The 22,173-nt window shown below is 39.8% G+C and overlaps 1 protein-coding gene across 4 annotated transcripts in view; it reads left to right on the top strand.

The window, feature by feature from the left end:
• LOC126278460 (DNA polymerase lambda-like) overlaps positions 1–22,173 on the top strand; it is a 163,237-nt gene that overhangs the window by 86,029 nt on the left and 55,035 nt on the right. For all 4 annotated transcript variants that reach the window (XM_049978594.1, XM_049978596.1, XM_049978593.1 and 1 more), the window contains one exon: positions 18,124–18,286. In XM_049978594.1, the coding sequence (XP_049834551.1) occupies positions 18,124–18,286 (163 nt within the window). The remainder of the gene's footprint in view (positions 1–18,123; positions 18,287–22,173) is intronic.

Raw genomic sequence — 22,173 nt, 5'->3', positions numbered from 1 at the left:
CCTACGCAGTGCCGTAGGAGACCGCACCGCCACTTCCCAGCAAATTAGGGACACTGTTGTTCCTGGGGTATCGGCGAGGACCATTCGCAACCGTCTCCATGAAGCTGGGCTACGGTCCCGCACACCGTTAGGCCGTCTTCCGCTCACGCCCCAACATCGTGCAGCCCACCTCCAGTGGTGTCGCGACAGGCGTGAATGGAGGGACGAATGGAGACGTGTCGTCTTCAGCGATGAGAGTCACTTTTGCCTTGGTGCCAATGATGGTCGTATGCATGTTTGGCGCCATGCAGGTGAGCGCCACAATCATCAGGACTGCATACGACCGAGGCACACAGGGCCAACACCCGGCATCATGGTGTGGGGAGTGATCTCTTACACTGGCCGTACACCTCTGGTGATCATCGAGGGGACACTGAATAGTGCACGGTACATCCAAACCGTCATCGAACCCATCGTTCTACCATTCCTAGACCGGCAAGGGAACTTGCTGTTCCAACAGGACAATGCACGTCCGCATGTATCCCGTGCCACCCAACGTGCTCTAGAAGGTATAAGTCAACTACCCTGGCCAGCAAGATCTCCGGATCTGTCCCCCATTGAGCATGTTTGAGACTGGATGAAGCGTCGTCTCACGCGGTCTGCACGTCCAGCACGGACGTTGGTCCAACTGAGGCGCCAGGTGGAAATGGCATGGCAAGCCGTTCCACAGGACTATATCCAGCATCTCTACGATCGTCTCCATGGGAGAATAGCAGCCTGCATTGCTGCGAAAGGTGGATATACACTGTACTAATGCCGACATTGTTCATGCTCTGTTGCCTGTGTCTATGTGCCTGTGGTTCTGTCAGTGTGATCATGTGATGTATCTGACCCAAGGAATGTGTCAATAAAGTTTCCCCTTCCAGGGACAATTAATTCACGGTGTTCTTATTTCAATTTCCAGGAGTGTATAAATTACATGTTTTATCATTGCAACAATATATTTCATTAATTTGCATCTATTATTTTATTAACTAAGAGGAGAATTATCCTATCATTTACAGGTCAACAGAGCAATTGGTTTTATTGAATGAAAGGCCTAGATTCAATTAATTTAATTTTGAATGAGTAAAATTTTACATTTTCTATATGGTCATAATTACAGTTCTATTAACTAACACCAATTAGAACATGACCATATTTGATTCTGACTGAAAAATCATCATGTCATATTTCTGTTACGGATACAAATGATTTTTGATTTAACAAAACATAAAAATAGCTCTCTCTCTCAATGACTTGAAATATTGGAACTTGAATCATTTGTTACAATATCAATTTTATTCCTACCAGGTGCCTGTAGTTTTTATTGTGTGTAAATTGTGATGGCACATTAGCTTTTAATCCAACATGTTTCCTTCATTCTATATACTGGTGAGGCCCAATGGGAACAATGTCAAAACAATAGTTTAAATTAGTGTAAATTACTATCTTGCTGCACTAAAAATCTTCTATGTATTCAGATGCAGATAACAAAGTCAAAGCAGCAATTTAAATTGGTGTAAATTACTAATATTACATACATGCCCTCTTCTGGAGACTGGAGATGAGACTGGAATAAGATACGGGATCCCAAATGAGGTTGTAGTATTACAATTACCCCACCACCACCCCCCAACAGGTTTGACTAACGCAGAGAGACAAATCTCTTCTAAATCTCAGGCTAAAATGAAGGGAATATAATCACGACTAGTGAAACAAACAAACAATTTGACAGTTAGTGTGCGTGAAAAATACTTGTTGTAAATAAACTTTAGTCAGTCAACTTTCTCATATACAAGATGAAATTTTTCTCTCACTATAGTAAAAAACAAGAAAAATAGAAGCATATAAAATTTCAGTTTTGTCATCTTGGTTCCCTTTTGATGGTAATTCAGCTGGCATTAATGTAGGAGCAGACACTGTCGTGGAGTACAGATGTTGTTGGATCAACCAACTCATACATTCCCTGAGCATCACAATGTGTTACCTGGCACATTTGCTGTACTCTACTGTAGCCCATTCCTTATCACTATGTTCAATTGAACATATAGTATTGCCTAAGAAATTGTGTCCTACCTCTAAAAAATGATAATGTGAGTTAGATGTCAAGTTTGGATATAGTATCACATTATTATTAGTATTTTTTTTTAATATGCAGTCATTAGTAAACTGTGGTCATACTTTCATTTTTCCAGACAAGAATGTGTCAATCAGAATACCAGACATTAGATGCTGCATCAAACTGATTTCAATGTCAAAATTTCAGTAGACTAAAGAAATGTATCATCTTCCAAATTTAATGGTCAGAATGGTTACATCTATATCAGTGTCCTCAAATGTGCATGTACATCAGTAAACAGAATTGTTTCTCAGAATAACTTTCCTGTTGTTGCAACCACTGTTCCTCTTACCTTCATGAGTTTATCAAATGCAGTAAACAGTATATCAGTGTAAAGTGTCGTGTTTTATCATACCTTATTTCACATTATTTTGTTCCAACTCCTTCCTCAGTTCATTTCAAATTTCCATCAGCACAAAATCATTAATTTACTCATATATACCTATAGCCCATAATTGTTAATTAATCTAATCACAGTGTAACTTTCAATTCAGACGTACAGTTAACTTTACAATGTAAAGAGTTATTCTGTTTATATACACACATCAAAAAAAAGTTTTGTATCACCTCAGTTCTGAGAGTTCCAGAACATGTACAGAAAATTGGAATATAAATCAACATAAAAATCGTTTCCGGCCTTTTTATTGCTCATGAAAACCACACATTGCATGTTGTACCACCATACAGTGAGACCTTCAGAGGTCATGGTCCAGGTTACTGTGCACGCCGTACCTCTAATACCCAGTAGCACGTCCTCTTGCATTGATGCATGCCTGTATTCATCATGGTATACTATTCACAAGTTCATCAAGGCATTGTTGGTCCAGATTGTCCCACTCCTCAGTGGAGATTTGGCACAGATATCTCAGAGTGGCTTGTGTGTCACATTGTCCATAAACAGCCCTTTTCAATCCATCACAGGCATGTTCAATAGCGTTCATGTCTGGACAACATGCAGGCCACTCTAGTTGAGCAATGTCATTATCCTGAAGGAAGTCATTCACAAGATGTGCATGGTAGGGGTGCGAATTGTCATCCATGAAGATGAATGCCTTGCCAATATGCTGCCGACATAGTTGCACTGTTGGTTAAAGGATAGCATTCACATATTGTATAGCCGTTATGGCACCTTCCATGCTCACCAGGAGTGTACATTGGCATCACATAATGCCACCCCAAAACATCAAGGAACCTCCACCTTGCTGCACCCATTGGACAGTGTGTCTAAGGCATTCATCCTTACTGGTTGCCTCCAAACATGTCTCCAATGATTGTCTGGTTAAAGGCATATGCGACACTCATCGATGAAGAGAATGTGATGCCAATCCTGAGCAGTTCATTTGGCATGTTATTGGGTCCATCTATACTGTGTTGCATGGTGTCGTGGTTGCAAAGATGTACCTTGCCAATGACATCTGGAATCAAGTTGCGCATCATGCAGCCTATTGCACACAGTTTTAGTCATAACACAACGTCCTGTGGCTGCACAAAAGGCATTTTTCAACATGGTGGCGTTGCTGTCAGTGTTCCTCCAAGCCATAATCTGTAGGTAGCAGTCATCCACTCCATAATAATCATGCTGAACATTCAGTCATGTATGAACAAAGTATTTCAGATTCACATGATGTTGAATAATCATAAAATCATATAGATGTGAAATAATACCTAATTTTATACAAGTGACCAAGATTATATCATAGTTCCTGCTGACCAGCTAGAGTGTTAAGTAGACAAACACATGTGTATTATCCAGTTGGCTATACTTCTCTTCAAAATTTATATTGTTGTTAGTTCTTGTAAGTATAGATGAGGTAACATACTATTTTCAAATCAGTGAAGCATTTCATGTACCAAGAACTGATTTAGACATGTGGCTAGAAACTAAGTGTAAATGGTGTAAATGAGGAATATAGTGCTGAAGTATAAAGATGTTTAAGCAGATACTACATTGGCTGGGGCCCATATGCTTGCCAGACACGTGGTATGCACAGTGTGTGGGGGTTTATCATATTAAACCTCAGAAAATATCATCAAAGTAGAGTGTATTAAGCAAATTATTGTACCTCACATCATCAAACACTAATATCATCAACCAAAATAGTTAATCAATGTCAGCATAAATCCAAAGGTTAGAAGTGTGTATGAATATGTGTGTGAATGTAGTACTGATGTATAATGGTGTTGAAGCAGATACTGCATTATCTGTGGTCCTTGTGCTTGCTAGACACATGGTACACACAGAAAGTTTACCGCCCTGAGAGTTGATCATATTTGAACATATGTTTCTTAAACCAGACACCTTACATGACTTTGGATATATTAACCTGAGTGCATTTGGATGTGGTATATCCAAGATCTTGAATGGTCCAATGCATGTATTGAAGAACGTTTTTGTTTCTTTGTTAATTGCTTTTGACTTTTTGTTATTTTTACTCAACACGAGGTCTCCTACTTAAAAGTGTGTAACAATAAGATTTTTGTCGTGCTGCTTCTTCCTTTTACCATGATATGTCTCCATACTTTTCTTCACTACCTCTTCCCTCTCATCAGCATTTAACTCTGTACAAGTTGGAAACTCAATCAATACACCTAGTAAGTTAGCAGATTTCTGCTTAAAATGAACTTCATATGGTGTGAAAATTTTCATTATAACATTATTGCAATTGTTTTTCAACATGTTATTGCCACTATATATGCTACTAAACATATTAGTCTCTAGATTTACAACTTGAGAGTTAACGGTCTAAAGATTATTTGATATTTCATGCACTTTGCTTTTTACTGCAGAAATATGCTCTGAAACAAGTATGGATTTTAATTTTAATTTCTCATCAATGGAATTATTTTCAGTTTCTATATAAGTTTTTATGTTATGCAATTCTGATTTTCATCTCTCAAGTTTGTCAATGACAATGTTTTCTGTTCTTCTTACTTGTTCGTCGACTACGTCAACACATTTGTGAACAAGCTGTAATTCAGCAACAGCAAAGTTATTCAAATGATCAACTTCGGATTCTACATTGTCTACTCTTTTGTTTACAATGTTTATTTATCTATTTGCCTTATTAACATTTTTTGTGATTGCTTCTAGTTTCTGGTCCATTTTTACGAGAATATTGTCTCTTTTTCTGAAATTATTTTCAATGTACTCTCTCTTTTTTTTTTATTTTGCTCAACTATCTAGATTACTATCCAGTAACTTAGAAAATTTTTCAAATATGTCTTCTGACTGTTGAAATCCATGGAAAGGTGAAACTATATTACTTGATGAATTATTGCGGCTTTGAGTGTTTAGATTCGGCGTTGATGCATGCAACTGCCAATCCAATCTTGTTGTGACTCTGTCTTGGTCACATACAGAAAATATATTTCTTCTTTTCATTTTAACTGATTTTGCACAGCTTGATGAGATGATAAAAAAGAAAACACTTCCGAAAATTATGTTTCCTATAATATTTTCAAAGTACGTCACACACCATTATTTTTGCCTGACTGGCATGCAGTTTCACTTCCTAACAGTTAACTATTTACTCTGTTACATAAATAATGTTTTGGCACTCATCTGACAACCCATGCCACTGGCTGTTAGTCCATTGATTCACAGATCCACTTTTTTTCCATACAGGTCCTCGTTCCTATTCACGTCCCAGTACTGGTATATGGCACAATATATTGTAAGCAATTATTACACTCAAAACTTAATAACCATCAGCATATGATGCAGTTTTATACACATCCCCACTCCTCCACCACATTGTAATATAACATGGCAAAAATGGTTTTGTGGTGAAGTTTTGGTTGTATATCATTGCTTAACACAAGAGAAACAATACAGGGTGTGTCACCTAACATTACCACTGAATATATTCCGTAAATCACATCAAATACTGACGAATCGATTCCACAGACCGAACGTGAGGAGAGGGGCTAGTGTAATTGGTTAATACAAACCACACAAAAATGCACGGAAGTATGTTTTTTAACACAAACCTTCATTTTTTAAATGGAACCGCTTTAGTTTTGTTAGCACATCTGAACAAATAAACAAATACGTAATCAGTGCCGTTTGTTGCATTGTAAAATCTTAATTACATCTGGAGATATTGTAACCTAAAGTTGAGCCTCGAGTACCACTCCTCCGCTGTTTGATCGGGTGTATCGGAGAGCACTGCAACATACATCGCGTTTCTACAGAATGATCTGCCAATGTTGCTCGAAAATGTCCCACTGGAAACGTGTCAACATATGTGGTATCAGCATGATGGTGCACCTGCACATTCCACAATTAACACTAGGCTGACCCTTGACTGGATGTTCGATGGGCGTTTCATAGGATGTGGAGGTCGCAGAAATTGGCCAGCCCGTTCTCCTGATCTTACACCTCTGGACTTCTTTCTGTGGGGTATGTTAAAGGAGAATGTGTACCGTGATGTGCCTACAACCCCAGAGGATATGAAACAACGTATTATGGCAGCTTGCGGTGACATTACACCAGATTTACTGTGGCCTGTACAATATTCAATACGCCAGAGATTGCAATTGTGTGCAGCAAATGCTGGCCACCACATTGAACATCTATTGGCCTGACATGCCGGGACACACTCTATTCCACTCCGTAATTGAAAACTGAAACCATGTGTGTACGTGTACCTCACCCCTCATGGTAATGTACATGTGCGTCAGGGAAAAAGACCAATAAAAAGGTGTTAGCATGTGGACGTAATGTGCTGTTCCAGTCTCTTCTGTACCTGAGGTCCATCACCGTTCCCTTTAGATCCCTACGTAATTCGGTGCTCTCCAATACGATAGAACAGCGGAGGTGTGGTACTCAAGCGTCAACTTTAGGTTTCAATATCTCCGGATGTAATTAACATTTTACAATGCAACAAGCAGCACTGGTTACATATTTGTTTATATGTTCAGATGTGCTAACAAAACTAGCGGGGTTCCATTTGAAAAAACGTAGGTTTGTGTTAAAAAACGTACATCCGTGCATTTTTTAATGGTTTGTATTAACCAATTACACTAGCCCCTCTCCTCACGTTCGGTCTGTGGAATCGGTTCATCAGTATTTGATGTGGTTTACGAAATATATCCAGCGGTAACGTTAGGTGACTCACCCTGTATACCACCTCTTATTATGGATATCCTCCACCAAAATAAATAATACATATTTTGTGTAATTGAGGGTGCTGCTTCTTGATGTTATTTACTACATTAATTTACCAATATTACATATACTCCCTCTTCAAGAGGGTGGAGATGAGACTGGAATTGGATACAGGATCACAAAAGTCATTGTGGTATTACAAGGGACATGATGAGGACAAGATAGGGCTGCTAGGTGCAGTTTGGTGGTTTAGGAAGGGGGGGGGGGGGGGGGGGGGGGGAATAGAGTGGGGTAAAAAGGCTAGAGGGAGCATTGATGGAATGGAAGTCTTCGCAGTGGTGGAATGGAAACAAGAAATGAGATAGGTCGGTGAAGGACACGGATTGGCGAAGGTTGAGCAGGGAGAGTTCCCATCTGCAAAATACACAAAATCTGGTGATGATAAGAAGGATCCAGATACCACAAGCTGTGAAGTAGTCATTGAAGTGAAGCATGTTGTGTTGGGCAGCTTGTTCAGCAACTGAGTGATCCAGCTGTCTCCGAGCAGATTTTATTGGTTGCCATTCATGCTTGTTGGTTGTCATTCCCATGTATAATGCAAAACAGTGGTTGCAGCTTGGTATGTAGGTCACATGACTGCTCTCCCAGGTGGGATAGGTGATGCTTATGTTGGGACTGAAGTAAGTGGTGATGGGTCGTGCATATAGGTCGATTTTAGGGATATGAGCCATGAGGTCAGGGTGGAGTTGAGATCAACAGGGATATTGCGTAGTTTGGCTGAGGTTGAATACCACCAGGAGGGGAGGGGGGGCACAGCGAGAGGTAGTCAAAACCACGTCAGAGAATATAATTCAGTTGCTCCAGTCTTGGATTGTACTGAATTACGAGGGGAATGCTCCTCTGCAACTGGACTGTGAGACTCTGAGAGATGGTGGGTCACTGGAAAGATAAGGCATGGGAAATTTCAGCCATGATGAGAGATAGTTGAAACCCGGGCAGAGAGTCTGATTCACCTGCTCAAGTCCTGGTTGGTACTGAGGCATGATGGAACAGCGTGTATACGACCCGGCACAACAGGGAGATCTGAGAAAAACCTGGGAATTTTTTCATCTGGAGGAAACCGGGAAAAACCTGGGAATTGTTTACAATTCCGGGAATTTTCCATTGTTTTAGTTTTCAGTTAAATTTTTCTGATTTTGAGTGGTAAGAACCAATACTCTAACAAAGGATATTACTGTATCCAGCTATTACAGAATGATACTGCAGCAACAAAACATGAACGCGAGGGGGAATAAAATGAAAATAAAACTTAAGTTGCAAATCAAATGTGCCTTACACAACAATAAAGCACAGTGCTCATACAAGCGTCTGCCAACAGCAAAGTGTGTCAAAGGCTTTAGGAAGACTATGCAATGCTTCATAACAAGAAATTGCCTCCAATGAGCATGACGTGGCAAGTGTTTAAATCATATTCGTTTGAGCAGTTGCGGTCAGGCTCATGCGCATGTGTAGTTGAGTCGCGTATGAGTAGTACTTTCTCCCGCCTCTTGTTATAGAAGTGTGGCTGGGTGCGCCACTACCTAATATTGCACCGATTCGGAAATATAGTAAATCCAGGCCTGATGCACAGAGCAGTCTGAGTTGTGGTGAGGAGGTGGGTCGTGTCCACGTGACCAGTGATTTTGTTGTTTCCTCTTCATTTATTGCTCTCATGTTAAATGATGACAAACAGATTGTTGTGACCGGGAGATCAAATAAATTACAGATGGCTAAAATATGTCATTTGTTTCGGATTTTATTTCCACCTTTCTGACAGTCAAGCATTAATCACCTTGCAGAACAATGAAGTTATCTTTGTCAGTTTGCTAAAGAGATTTTACTTTTACTAATCTTTTCTGCTAAGGCTGTCAGTTTATTTGAAACAAACTGTTTAATTTCTCACTGTTGGCTCGTTTCAACTGTTCGCTGATTACAAGTGCTTGTATGACATTGTGCCATAATAAAGAACCAAACATGAGATAATACACTCCAAGAAAATTTACACTCGAATCTGGACATACGAATGTGCACTTTAAGCTGAATTATGCATTTTAGTATGGTTCACGAAATTCCGATGCTCTTGAAGTATCTTTTGATGTCTTGTCTCTTTTATGACCTAATGTAAGATCTTTTAATGTTTTACACGTACGAACATATGGCCTTCCTGGCACTCTCTTGCAACTGCTGAAACGAAACTACAGTATTTCTAACAGGTAGCGGGAAAATATTGCAAATGGTAGTTTGAAAAACGTTACATACATTAAATTCAAATTTCCTTATACGCAAGATGAACTATGTGCAAGAATCTATGATGAATTTCTTAAATATCTAAGCGTTTGACTCTCATTTAAAAATCAACTCTTTGAGGGACAGCCATTTAGAAGAATTTCGCGCTCAGAAGATCACACATTTACGTCGTTATTGAAAATTTTACTGGCACATTTGTATGATGTGTAATAAAGTGTATCATGCGCAGAAAAGATCAACATTATATGTGGAAGCTTAGCTTCTCTTCCAGCTTACTAATCCTGGAGACCAATATTATATGTGAATGCTATGTATATTAATTTAAACCATTAACTTTTCTTATTTGTGTTTTTGCGCTGCTTAAGAGTGATATTGCTATTGGCTGACTACATCACATGTCCTATGCTGTCATCAGCTGGGGAGATCACGTGACATGAATGATGAGTGGCTTACAAAAGTGCATCGCAATCTCGATTTCATGTTTCAGAAAGTAACATATGGTATTTGGTGGAATTCAAATTTATACCTTCGTAACACGAAAATATGCAGTGTACATATTGCTGCACATCAAAAGTGGTTTTTTTTTCCCTGAGTTTCGTTTTCTAAAGTGGCGGGAAATTCTACTTCGGTATATAAAACCATAAACATTCAAAGGATTGTTGAGTTTTACAGTGCCAAGGAATAGTATACGGTCACTTAACACGGAAAAAGTGTATTTTCACCCGGGAGAAAGTGTATTTTTAACCGGGAAAAATCCGGGAATTTTTTTTCCTTGTCCACGTAGACACCCTGTGGACGTACTCCTTTGTAGCCAGATGGTGGGAACATGGAAGGGGTTAGGTAACTGGAGAGACAAGGCTCAGGAGGTCTGTTTCTGTATGAGTTTGGGAAGATAATTTTGGTCTCTGAAGGGCTCTGTGAAACTCATGGTATATTTGGAGAGTGACTGCTCTTTACTATAAATGAATATATTCAAGTTAGTTTGGAATTCGTGGCCAGAGTGAATGTGTTTTGATATTGAGATAGCAAATTTTTTGTAAAACAGGGTGATTTCGTTCGCTTTTGTTGTTATTTTGATTGTAACTTTTGTATATATTGTTAGATTAAATTGATTGTTATGGAAGTGGTAAGGTATATGTGTAACGAATAAAATGTCACAGAACCAGAAAGTGTATGTGTAGTTATGTTTATCTGAGGCAGTTAAATAAAGTGTCTGAAGTCACCCCATGGGTTGGGGTGATTTCGGATACATGTGTTTTATAAACCTCTGTCTGAATTTACAGTATATAGAGGGTGAATTGGGACAGTTACTGCTTTTTTTTTTTAAATTCTACATGCTTTTTATTTGATTTTGGTGACATTTTACACAAGCCCTTTGTTACGGATAAGTGATATGGAATGATGTAATGAATTTTATTTATTACAGATTAGTTTTTATTTTGCAAGAATTTAAATAAAATTTTTTTACAGTTCTTAACTGAAATATTAGAAACAGACAGAAACAAAGTAATTTAACTAAAAGGTCAAAATAATTTTTCTCACTCATCATTCTAAATTAAGTTGCAAACACTTTAAATAAACGATTGTCTTCGAGTCTAAAGCACATCTTCTCGAAAAATGAACATTCCTCTCTTCTCAACTGGGAAGTATTCTCGAAATTTGCAATTTTTGTATTGTGTCTGCATCAGGTACATTAGGAAACACAAATATGTTTTTACTGTTCATGTGTGGGCGCAAGAATTTCCCACTTACTTCCATAGCACCAACATTTGTGGCCACTCCAACATGCTGCCTTGTTTGCTCCTTGTTTCCACATTTATATTTGTACTCTGCAACAAGAAAAGCCTCTTCTTACAGCAGTAAAACTTCACTGGATAATGTGTCATTTTCACTTTCACTACTGCTAGAAGCACTGTCTCTTATTTCAGAACTGTTTTCATTTCCTTGAAAATCTCGACCAGTGACTAATTTTCCAGGTTGAACATCTAGTTTGCAGTGGTGATGGGAGCTACCAAGCTTATATGGAGGATAACGAATTTCTTTGAGCATTTCTTCAAGAGTGGAAGACCATGCGTCTGCATTGCTTTGCTGGCTCTCTCCTCATTATCAGGCAATTTTCGTTAGACATGATCTGGATCAAAAGGGATTAGGCCCATGGCACAAAATCCACCCTTTATGTTTTCCTTGGAGTTTGCTGAAATCTTAGTCGGTGTCTGCTTCAGAAGAGATGGGAAGGCATCCTTGGAAATGGTCCCACGAGTGTGTTTCTTCCAATCAGTTAATACAGCTCGCCATGCTGCTTTCATTGGCCTGAAGAAGCTTACATCAAGAGGTTGGAGGATGTGCGTGCTATTGGGGGAAGGAGAATAAATGAAATATTGTTCTGCTCACACTCTTCAATAACACATAAAGACACATGACTGGATAAGTTGTCTCCAATCATGACTGTTGGCCCATTTTGCTGTTTCAAATAGGGCAAAGTGATTGTAAAGAACCAGTCTTTAAATACTGGCAGGTCAAACCATCCACTTTTGTTCCTATTGAAATGGGTTCCTTGTGTTCCACCTTCTTGCCACGTGTCCCACAAATGCTCTGATTTGTAAAGGACATACGGAGGAAGCAGTTTACCATCAGCACTAGTTGCCATCATGATTGAGACACTGGATTTTGATGAGTCCATCACTTTTTCAGTATGCTTACTCCCTCGTTTCGTAATTATCTGCAGCTTGCCTGAATCAACCAATTTATTGGTTTCATCATAGTTGATCATGTTGCTAGGTGGGAGATTTTCCAGCTTTGCCTTGATATTGGAGAAAAGCATCTTAACAGTCTCTTTGTTCACTTCTGCAGTAGCTCATTTAATATTTTCGCCTAAGCGAACGGAAAGATCTTCTGACTGTCATTTGAGGAATAAATGCACCCGTTCTTCTCTTTTCAGCCAGATTTATCAAGGTAGCCTTTAACTAAATATCTAATATCCAGTTTAGTATGGGAAATCCCCAATGTGCCGCCCTCAAGATACCTTGTTTCAACATTTCTTCTTCTTCCTTATTTAGCACTGGCAGTCCTCCCATTTTTTTTCAGATGTTCTTCCTGCACCTTATTTTGTAGGGTTGATTTAGGTATACAATACAAATTACATGCTTTTCTGTATGATAATTTACCGCTCTGAATATCACAAACAGCTACATCTAAAAGTTGCTGGTCATAATTACACGGTACTGTAGCACCTCTCCTGCTCTTATACATTCTTGGGAATGACACAGTACACAGTTTTACAAAAACCGTTGTTATTTTATAACCTTGCATGAGAAACTCGACAAACTTGTACAGAAATTGTCTCAATGCTGTTAGCTACTGAATGCGTCAACAGTTATGATTACAATAACTTCCCACTCGGTGCAACAATAGAAAGTTTCCACTTTACGATAATGCATGGATTTTTAACACTGAGACTGTTCGTCAGTTATTCACCTAGGGAAACAATCGACACAAAATAAAAGTTGTGGGAAGTGATAAATGCAATCCTGCACTTAAAATAACTGGCGCACAGATGTTAAAATAAGTAACTCTGTTTCTATGCAGTGGCAAAGAGCAAATAAGCCATACTGTCTGAATTCACCCTGTTTGAAAGTATATTTTTAATCATGTTGAAATACACTGCCAGAAATGATACAAAATGTGTGCTGACAGAGATGAAGCAGTATTTAAAAAAGAACTGATTTGACAAAATTATTATAAATGGTTCCCTTTCAGTCCTGGACAAATATAGTTAATTGAAATTTACAGTCAATTAAAGTAAAGAAAAAGCTCTAAAGGATACATCAATGTGTTGCAAATTACCAATATAAAAATTATTTCATTAATTTTTATAGATATTTGTAGTGAACAAAGTTCCAGGACCTTATCAAGGAGTCACAGCTTGAATTGGCCAATTCTTTTAAATACTTCGGAGTAACACTTTGTAGGGATATGAAATGGAAGGATCATATATGCTCATTTATGGGCAAAACAGGTGGTAGACTTGGGTTTATTGCCAGAATGATGGGGAAGTGCAATGAGTCTACAAAGGAGATTACTTACAAATCACTCATGCAATTAATTCTATAATATTGCTTAAGTGTGTGGGAATCATGTGAAATAGGACTACCTGAGGATACTGAACATATACATAGAAGGGCAGCATGATCGGACAAAGTTTTATTTAATCCGTGGAAAAGTGTTACATTTATACTGAAGAAATTGATAAGACTGATTCTTGAAGTAAGACATAAACTATCCCAAGAAAGTCAACTAACAAATTTTCAAGAACCAGCTTTAAATGATGACTAGGATATAGTGCAGTCCCCAGTGTAACACTCACATAGGGATCATGCGGACAAAGTTAGAATAATTACATTAGGCAAAGATGCACCCGTCATTCTTCCCGCATTCCATATCTGAATGGAATGTGAAGAAACCCTAGTAACTGGTACAATGTGACCAACACTCTACCATGCATTTCATGGTGGTTTGCAGAATATGGAAGTAGATGTAGATCTAGGAAATGACAAAAACCACAATAGAATGTCTGTGTATAAATTATCTATTATTATTTTAATATGGTCTTTTCTATCCACATTGAGGACAGGAGAATCTGATTAATTAATTGTGTAAATAAAATAGAAAGAAACTTTCACATGGGAAAAATATATTAAAAACAAAGATTCCAAGACTTACCAAGCAGGAAAGCGCCGGTAGACAGGCACAATAAAATAACACACAAACACACACAAAATTATGAGCTTTCGCAACCAGTGGCTGCTTCGTCAGGAAAGAGGGAAGGAAAAGGAAAGATGAAAGGATGTGGGTTTTAAGGGAGAGGGTAAGGAGTCATTCCAATCCTGGGAGCGGAAAGACTTACCTTAGGGGGAAAAAAGGATAGGTATATACTCGCGCGCGCCCGCACACGCACACGCACACGCACACGCACACGCACACGCACACGCACACGCACACGCACACGCACACGCACACACACACACACACACACACACACACACACACACACAGACAGATATATTTAAAGGCAAAGAGTTTGGGCAGAGATGTCAGTCGAGGCGGAAGTGTGGAGGCAACTTGAAATTAGCGGAGATTGAGGCCTGGTGGATAACGAGAAGAGAGGATATATTGAAGGGCAAGTTCCCATCTCGAGTTCGGATAGGTTGGTGTTGGTGGGAAGTATCCAGATAACCCGGACGGTGTAACACTGTGCCAAGATGTGCTGGCCGTGCACCAAGGCATGTTTAGCCACAGGGTGATCCTCATTACCAACAAACACTGTCTGCCTGTGTATATTTATGCGAATGGACAGTTTGTTGCTGGTCATTCCCACATCGTGTACACCATCCAGGTTACAGGACCTACTCCAGTCCTGTAACCCGGAAGGTGTACTGTACACGATCAAAGGAAGAGCCACGTGTGAAAGCACCCACGTGATTTACCAACTGACCTGCCTACACTGTAACGCTTTCTATGTGGGAATGACCAGCAAAAAACTGTCCATTCGCATGAATGGACACAGGCAGACAGTGTTTGTTGGTAATGAGGATCACCCTGTGGCTAAACATGCCTTGGTGCACGGTCAGCACATCTTGGCACAGTGTTGCTCCGTCCTGGTAATCTGGATACTTCCCACCAACACCAACCTATCCGAACTCCGGAGATGGGAACTTGCCCTTCAATATATCCTCTCTTCTCGTTATCCACCAGGCCTCAATCTCCGCTAATTTCAAGTTGCTGCCATGCATTCAACATCATCTTTGCCTCCACACTTCCGCCTCGACTGATATCTCTGCCCAAACTCTTTGCCTTTAAATATGTCTGCTTGTGTCTGTGTATGGATGGATGGATGGATGGATGTGTGTGTGTGTGTGTGTGTGTGTGTGTATGTGTGTGTGTGTGTGTGTGTGTGTGTGTGTGTGTGCGTGCGTGCGTGCTCCCGGGATTGGAATGACTCCTTACCCTCTCCCTTAAAACCCACATCCTTTCATCTTTCCTTTTCCTTCCCTCTTTCCTGGCGAAGCAGCTGCCGGTTGCGAAAGCTCGAAATTTTGTGTGTGTGTGTTGCTTTATTGTGCCTGTCTACCGGTGCTTTCCCGCTTGGTAAGTCTTGGAATCTTTGTGATTAATTAATTGGCTTTAATTAAATCACCATAGGTATATTGCGAAATATGCACTTAAGACAGCTCCATAATGTTATTCAATGTTATACAACTGAGTGAAGATCAAACACACACATTGCATTCTTCATGGCACCAAGCATTATCAAGCTGTACCAGGGGCGTTACATAAGTACAGCTTCTCAAAAAGGAGTGTGTAACACCATAGGGGATAGAAATATGCCAAGGAAGAGTGTTCGCAGGTAGGGTCACACTGTGCTACATGGGGTGAATCTTAAGGGGCAGGCGACAGTACAAAGTGTTGGGAGGGAGGCACAGAAACTTCTGAGAGGACAGTGGAGTCAGGAGTGTAGTTACTCAATGTATGAATTCACATTATTTGTTACAGGCACAGCATATACAGTTTTCTCAGCAGTCTTTTCCTCTCTCTTTGTATGGTCCCTTATTGCCATCACTTTAAAATGTTTGCACTTGTCTCTCCCTTACCTTGCAAATATTCCTCCTCCCTCAAAGGAATAAGTCACCCTTCATTCTTTTGAATCCACCTGCCCTCACTCCGATCCCCCCCCCCCCCCCCAAAAAAAAAAAAAATCTCCTCCCTTTCCCCCAACATAGCTGTATCCTTGGTCCCTGCTCCCCTTACACTTGTTCATTTTTTCTGTTTCCTCCAATAGAGCTCTAACCCAAAGTGGGCCACAGTAGCAGGCATAGTATAGTTGTGTATGCATGACTGTATTTCTTTACACAGAAGGGGAAAAAATGTTTATAAAATGTGTTATTGTTTTCCTTCTCTTGTTAGGTGTGCTAGCGATCTGCCCTGGTTTCGCATGCCTAACACTAAGTATCTGCAGCCAGACGACCTGTCTGGCATAGCAATAATAAATGAGATATGAGGATAGGTCAATAGAATGCTCCAAAATCAGTTTACCATATCATTTTTAAATTATACATACACAATTGGCAGCAGATGTGTTCTTGTCATAGAGGTTGTGGGGCATCACATGGCAGCTATTGTGAGACAGCTGGTATGCTGCAGGAATATACACTATAGAACAGCAGGTGATCATGCAATTTTTGTGAACCAAATGACGTACTATAGAATAAGTGTATCACGAAATGTGTCCCATATGTGGCAACAGCTGTTCATCACAGGAAGCTGTGTTCGAATGGGTCCAAAACTTAAGGGAGGGCAAAGTGTCAGAGATCAAGAATGTCCTAGTCATCCTGTGGCAGTAACAATTGAAACCACAGTGTAGTGTGTGCAGCAGATCATTTATAATAACCAGATTGTGATAATCGATGAGTTAGTGTGTACTGTAGACTGCTCACATGGAACCATTTACATTATCATACATAAGCTGCTGAAGTTCCATAAAGTTTGTACACACTGGCTGCATACATGTTGACTAAGGAAAACAAAATGAACATAGTATCTTCCTTTGCAGTCCCTCATTCTGTACTCGGAGGAAAGAGAGGACTTAATGGCACAAGCTGAGATGGAAGACAAGTCTTTGGTTCACCACTTTCAATGTGAAACAAAATGATTGTCCATAGAACTGAAACATTACAGTGCTCAACAACAAAAAAGTCCAAGGCCATTCCATCAGTCTGCAAGTTTATGCTCATCATGTTTTGGCACTTGCCAAGGGTCTCACTGATGAAATCCAGCATCTCCAGCATCACAGTGAGAAAGTTAATGCCACATCATATTGCATTGCTCGGCAGGAACTTCAACAAGCCATTCATTGCAAACTATCTGGCCTCTTGACAAAGATAGTGATCCTTCAAGAGGATAATGACCACCCTCAAACAGCAAGACAAACACAGGAGCTGTTATGAAAACTTCAGGGAAAACACTTGAAAAGTCTTCTCTACAGTCCCAGCTAAACCCCTGTGACTTTCATCTGTTTGAGCCCCTAAAATTTCATTCGGATGACCAACATTTTGAAAATTATGATGCCAAAGCTGAAGGAGTTACATGTGGGCTATGGCGCCAACCAAAAGATTTCTTTGCTGTCGGCTATTAAGTACTTGTAGGAAGATGGGAAAAGTGTGTGAATGTATGGGCTGAATATGTAGAAAAGTGATATATATATGTGAGAAAGTTATTTTGATTATTATTGGTTCTATACTTTTTTGCAACTTATTTATTGCCTTACACTTGTACATGAACTTTCCATGTGAATCAGTCTGCCTATTAGTGAAAACTGAGTCAATATCAGTATAGTAGTTCCTGATTTTAGCCTTCACATATAGACAGAAAAATGTGGAAGAGGAATTTACTTCAGTACTAGCTATAGATGATCATTGGCTATTTCTTCTTGCATCATTGTTTATATTCCTCCCTGTAATTTCTCGTTGTGTGTAAAAAGACTTGTATATTTTAGTAGGTAGTGATAATAATAAAAGGATTCATTAATTTGCAGGTAAAGGAGAATGCCTTAGCAATTGAGACAGACATCTCCGTCATACTTTGTGGTTCTTATCGGCGTCGAAAGCCAACATGTGGTGACATAGATGTTCTTCTGCTTGTAGAAGTGATCTCGAGCAATTTTTTAGTGGAATTATTGAAGAGGCTCAGAGCATGTGGTAAGTTCTTCCATTCACCTAATGGGCAATAAATGCTCTTAGAAGCAAGGTCTTAACCACAACTCAGACTACTGATAAAATACAAAGGGCATACATAGCTAATGAAAATTACTCAGTTACAATGGTTATATTTCACAGAGCACTTATAAAATTGCTTCACTTTCAAATTAGCAGGAAATGAAAGTAATACATGATTGGAAAAGTAAATTATGTGCTTGGTGTCTACGAAAGTAGCCAGTTTCTCTAAAACTGGTAAAGTACTACAACTATTCATCTTCACAAGAAAGAAGACTGTCAGACAAGACCAAAACAACAACAGATCTATCCTACCCATAATTTACAAGATATTCCCTAAAGTTATTAGAAATTGCATAGAAAAGACTTTGGATTTTATGAAACCAAAGCAGCAATCAAGCTTTAGAAATCAATATGGCATAGTGACAATTTGCAAATCATGGCTGAAATTATAGAATGGAGCAGTGAGTATGAGCTACATCTTTTTCTGGGATCTATATATTTTGACAATCCCTTGAGAAACATAATACCTATTTGGCCTGTTTTAGTGGGCTGAATAATGTACATACCTCATTTACTCGAATCTAAGCCGCACTTTTTTTCCGGTTTTTGTAATCCAGAAAACCGCCTGCGGCGTAGAATCGAGTGCAAAGTAAGCAGAAGTTCTGAAAAATGTTGGTAGGTGCCGCCAAAACTAACTTATGCCGTCGACTATATGTAGTGCTACACAGGCACAAAGATAAATCCTGGCGCCAAAACCTCTGAGTCAGTAAATAAATAAAAAAAAAAATAAAAAGGAGGAAGACGAGCTTTGTTTTCCGCCCCGTGTTTCGACCACTACATTTTCATACGTCATCCAACGAAGTAAATACAAATTCTGTATTGTTCATCTTCGAATGTAGCAGCATTTCAATGTAGTATGAAAATCCGACTGGCAAGACTGGGATGTTTGCCAATATGGCCAACTCTACGTTCTGAATTTTTTCCTACCTGTGAGAAGAGATGGTTGCTAATAGAAACTTTTATGAATTGTGAATCACATGCAGTATTCTCTTCACCATAAGAATAATACGAATATAAACATTTTGCCATGTATTCTTTCGTGTTTGCTGCTATCTCATTTAAATCCTGTCTGCCTAATAAACTACGAAACTAGTGTGAGACATCAGCAAAAGCGGAAGAATATACATATCATGTCGTGTTTATATTCATATTATTCTTATGGCTAATAGTGATACAGTCAGAAATGAAGCATGGCAATTGACTAGATTTTTAAATCTAAGATGACTCTAATTTCTGTACAGGCGTCTGTAAAGATTTTCAAACGGCGAAAATTTTTAGCTAAACTCTCGTTCAGAACACCTATCATACACAGTCTATTATTTGGTTCTTGTTGATAATTATCAAAGAAAGCAGCAGAGTAAGTAAGAACAAATAGCAGTCTCATGCCATTGTTTTGCTAATGAGATGATTCCTCTATCTTTTTTTTTTTAGTCGTAGGCGGCGGTGGCGCGCACAAAAGCAAGCCATGCCGCGAGCGGCGACAGGTCGTAAACACACATTATCAGAATGCGACAAAAAATGCATGGCACAGAGCAATAATGCATTTTCAGCTTAGAGTGACGTAAAAACCTATACCAAAGAACCGGCACTTAAAAAAATCAAAGAAATATAAGCAATCGATTCAAACCAGACGCAGCACATGCAAAAAAAAAAAAAAAAAAAAAAAAAAGGTACCCGTATAAATTCGGACGGAGCACCTGATGGCTATTGATATACTTTCCGGTATGTGAGGTCGTGGTCCAAGAACTTTTTCTGCTCCTTACGTTTCGTCCAGGACTGCGCTGGACTTCCTCAGAGGCGCTGCTCCGCTGAGTCCTGCCGACTGACTGGTCGGAGAGATGAAATGGCTGGGTTTGCACCCATGTTAGTTTTGGAGAGCCAGCGTTCATTCAACGCTCTGTCTCACGAAATGATCCTATGAGTTCGAATATGGCTTGTGTGTAGTAATGGCTTGGGGATTGTCCCCCTGGGTGGATGATGTTAGTGATGATTACGTTGATAGAAGTGGAGATGAGTATCCTGTTTTATGAGGATGAGAAGATGGTTACCGCCTGTAGTGGCGATGGAGTGTGTTGATTGGAGCTCTGAGTTGAGGGTGAGGGTTCCGTCCCAGTGTATTGATGCGCTAGTATGGTGATGAATGAGATGATTCATAGAATGTTTGTGAGTTTTGCTTGATTATGTGATAGAAAGAGGGTTGCCCTAGCATTGCCCTGATTTCCTCATTGCTGGTCAGTCTTGGTACGTCTGCAATCATTCTTAAGTTGGGCTAGATTAGTGTCTGCTGCCATGCTCCACACTTCAGAGCCGTAGAGGATGACAGGCAGGACTATTGTTTTCCAGATTCTGAGCTTTGCTGATATGGACAATCCCATTCCCTTTAATCCTTTAATAATGGATATAGTTGGTAGAGCCGGGCGGAGCCTTTGTTCCTAGCCTCTCTGATGTGATGCTTGAATGTAAGGTTTTTGTCCATTCTTAGTCCTAAGTATGTGATTACATTTTTCCATGGATGTATCTGTTCATTGTAAGTGATGTTTATTGTGGGTTTCTTGATTTTATGAGAAAATAGGATTGTGTGACATTTGTCGGCATTTATTTTTATTTTCCAAATGTTGCACCAGTTTGTAACTTTGTTGAGATGTCGTTGTAGGCTGTAGGCTAGGTAATTAATGTTCCTGCCACTGAGATAGAGTGCTGTATCATCAGTGTATAAGGCTATATTGCCACCCGGCTCTTTCGAGATGTCATTGGTATACAGAAGATATAGGAGGGGGCCAAGCACAGATCCCTGTGGGACGCCTGCTTCTATGTGTTTCATCCCACTTTTTGCGTTTTCTATGTATGAGTAGAATTTTCTGTCAGAGAGGAAAGACTGAATGATTTTCAGCAGGTGGAGAGGGCAGTTGAGTTTGGAAATCTTATATAGCAAGCCGTCATGCCAAACACGATCAAAAGCCTTTTCAATATCCAAGAAAATAGCTGTGGTGCTGTTGCCCTGGCTCTTCTCCATGCAGACGTGCTCCACCAGGCGAATGGCTTGCTGTACAGCGCTATGTCCAGCACAAAAACCAAATTGTTCGGGGATGATGATGTTGTTTACGGATAGAAATTGGAGTAGGGAGTTTTGTATAAGAATTTCGAGAAGTTTGGAGAGATGACATAATAAGGACATAGGGCGGTGGTTTTGTGGAAACAACTGATCTTTTTGGGCTTTGGAATGGAAATAACTTTTGCAACCTTCCAGGCTGAAGGGAAATATTGTGTGGAGAGGCAACTGCTTAGGATGGCTGTAAGATGAGAGATAGCAGTTTGAGGAAGGTTTATAATAAAGGGGGGTTTGATGTTATCAGGACCAGGGGCTTTTGCATTGCCAATTCGCCTGATGAGAACAGAGACTGCACGTTCAGTGGTCGGCACAAAGTTGGTGACAGGTCTGGCACGAAGAGTTCGATGTAGGTGACACGCAACTCTGCGCTCCAGGGCTTTTGCTTCTTCCTAGTCTTCATCGATTATATTCTCTTGGAACTGCAGCTCGAGCGTGTTTGCCATGGCGGTTGCTTTGTCATGTGGGGTATAAACTAAACCGTTTTGCCCATGAAGTGGTCTGGTGGCTTTTTGGGGTTGCCGTCTGGATCTGATAATTCCCCAGAATTTTTCGGGATTTTGCTCTGCTGTTTGCAGGCTTTGCTCCTACCTAGCACTTTGTAGCAGTTTAAGTCTGGTCTGGATTTCCCTGGCCATCCTAAACATACGTCTCCTGTCTTGGGGGTCACGAAAAGTTTGACATCTCTTGCGCGTTCTGTTCT

This window comes from Schistocerca gregaria, chromosome 6 (genome assembly GCF_023897955.1).
Source record: "Schistocerca gregaria isolate iqSchGreg1 chromosome 6, iqSchGreg1.2, whole genome shotgun sequence".
Lineage (NCBI taxonomy): Eukaryota > Metazoa > Arthropoda > Insecta > Orthoptera > Acrididae > Schistocerca > Schistocerca gregaria.
This window is presented reverse-complemented; position numbering and strand designations above follow the sequence as displayed.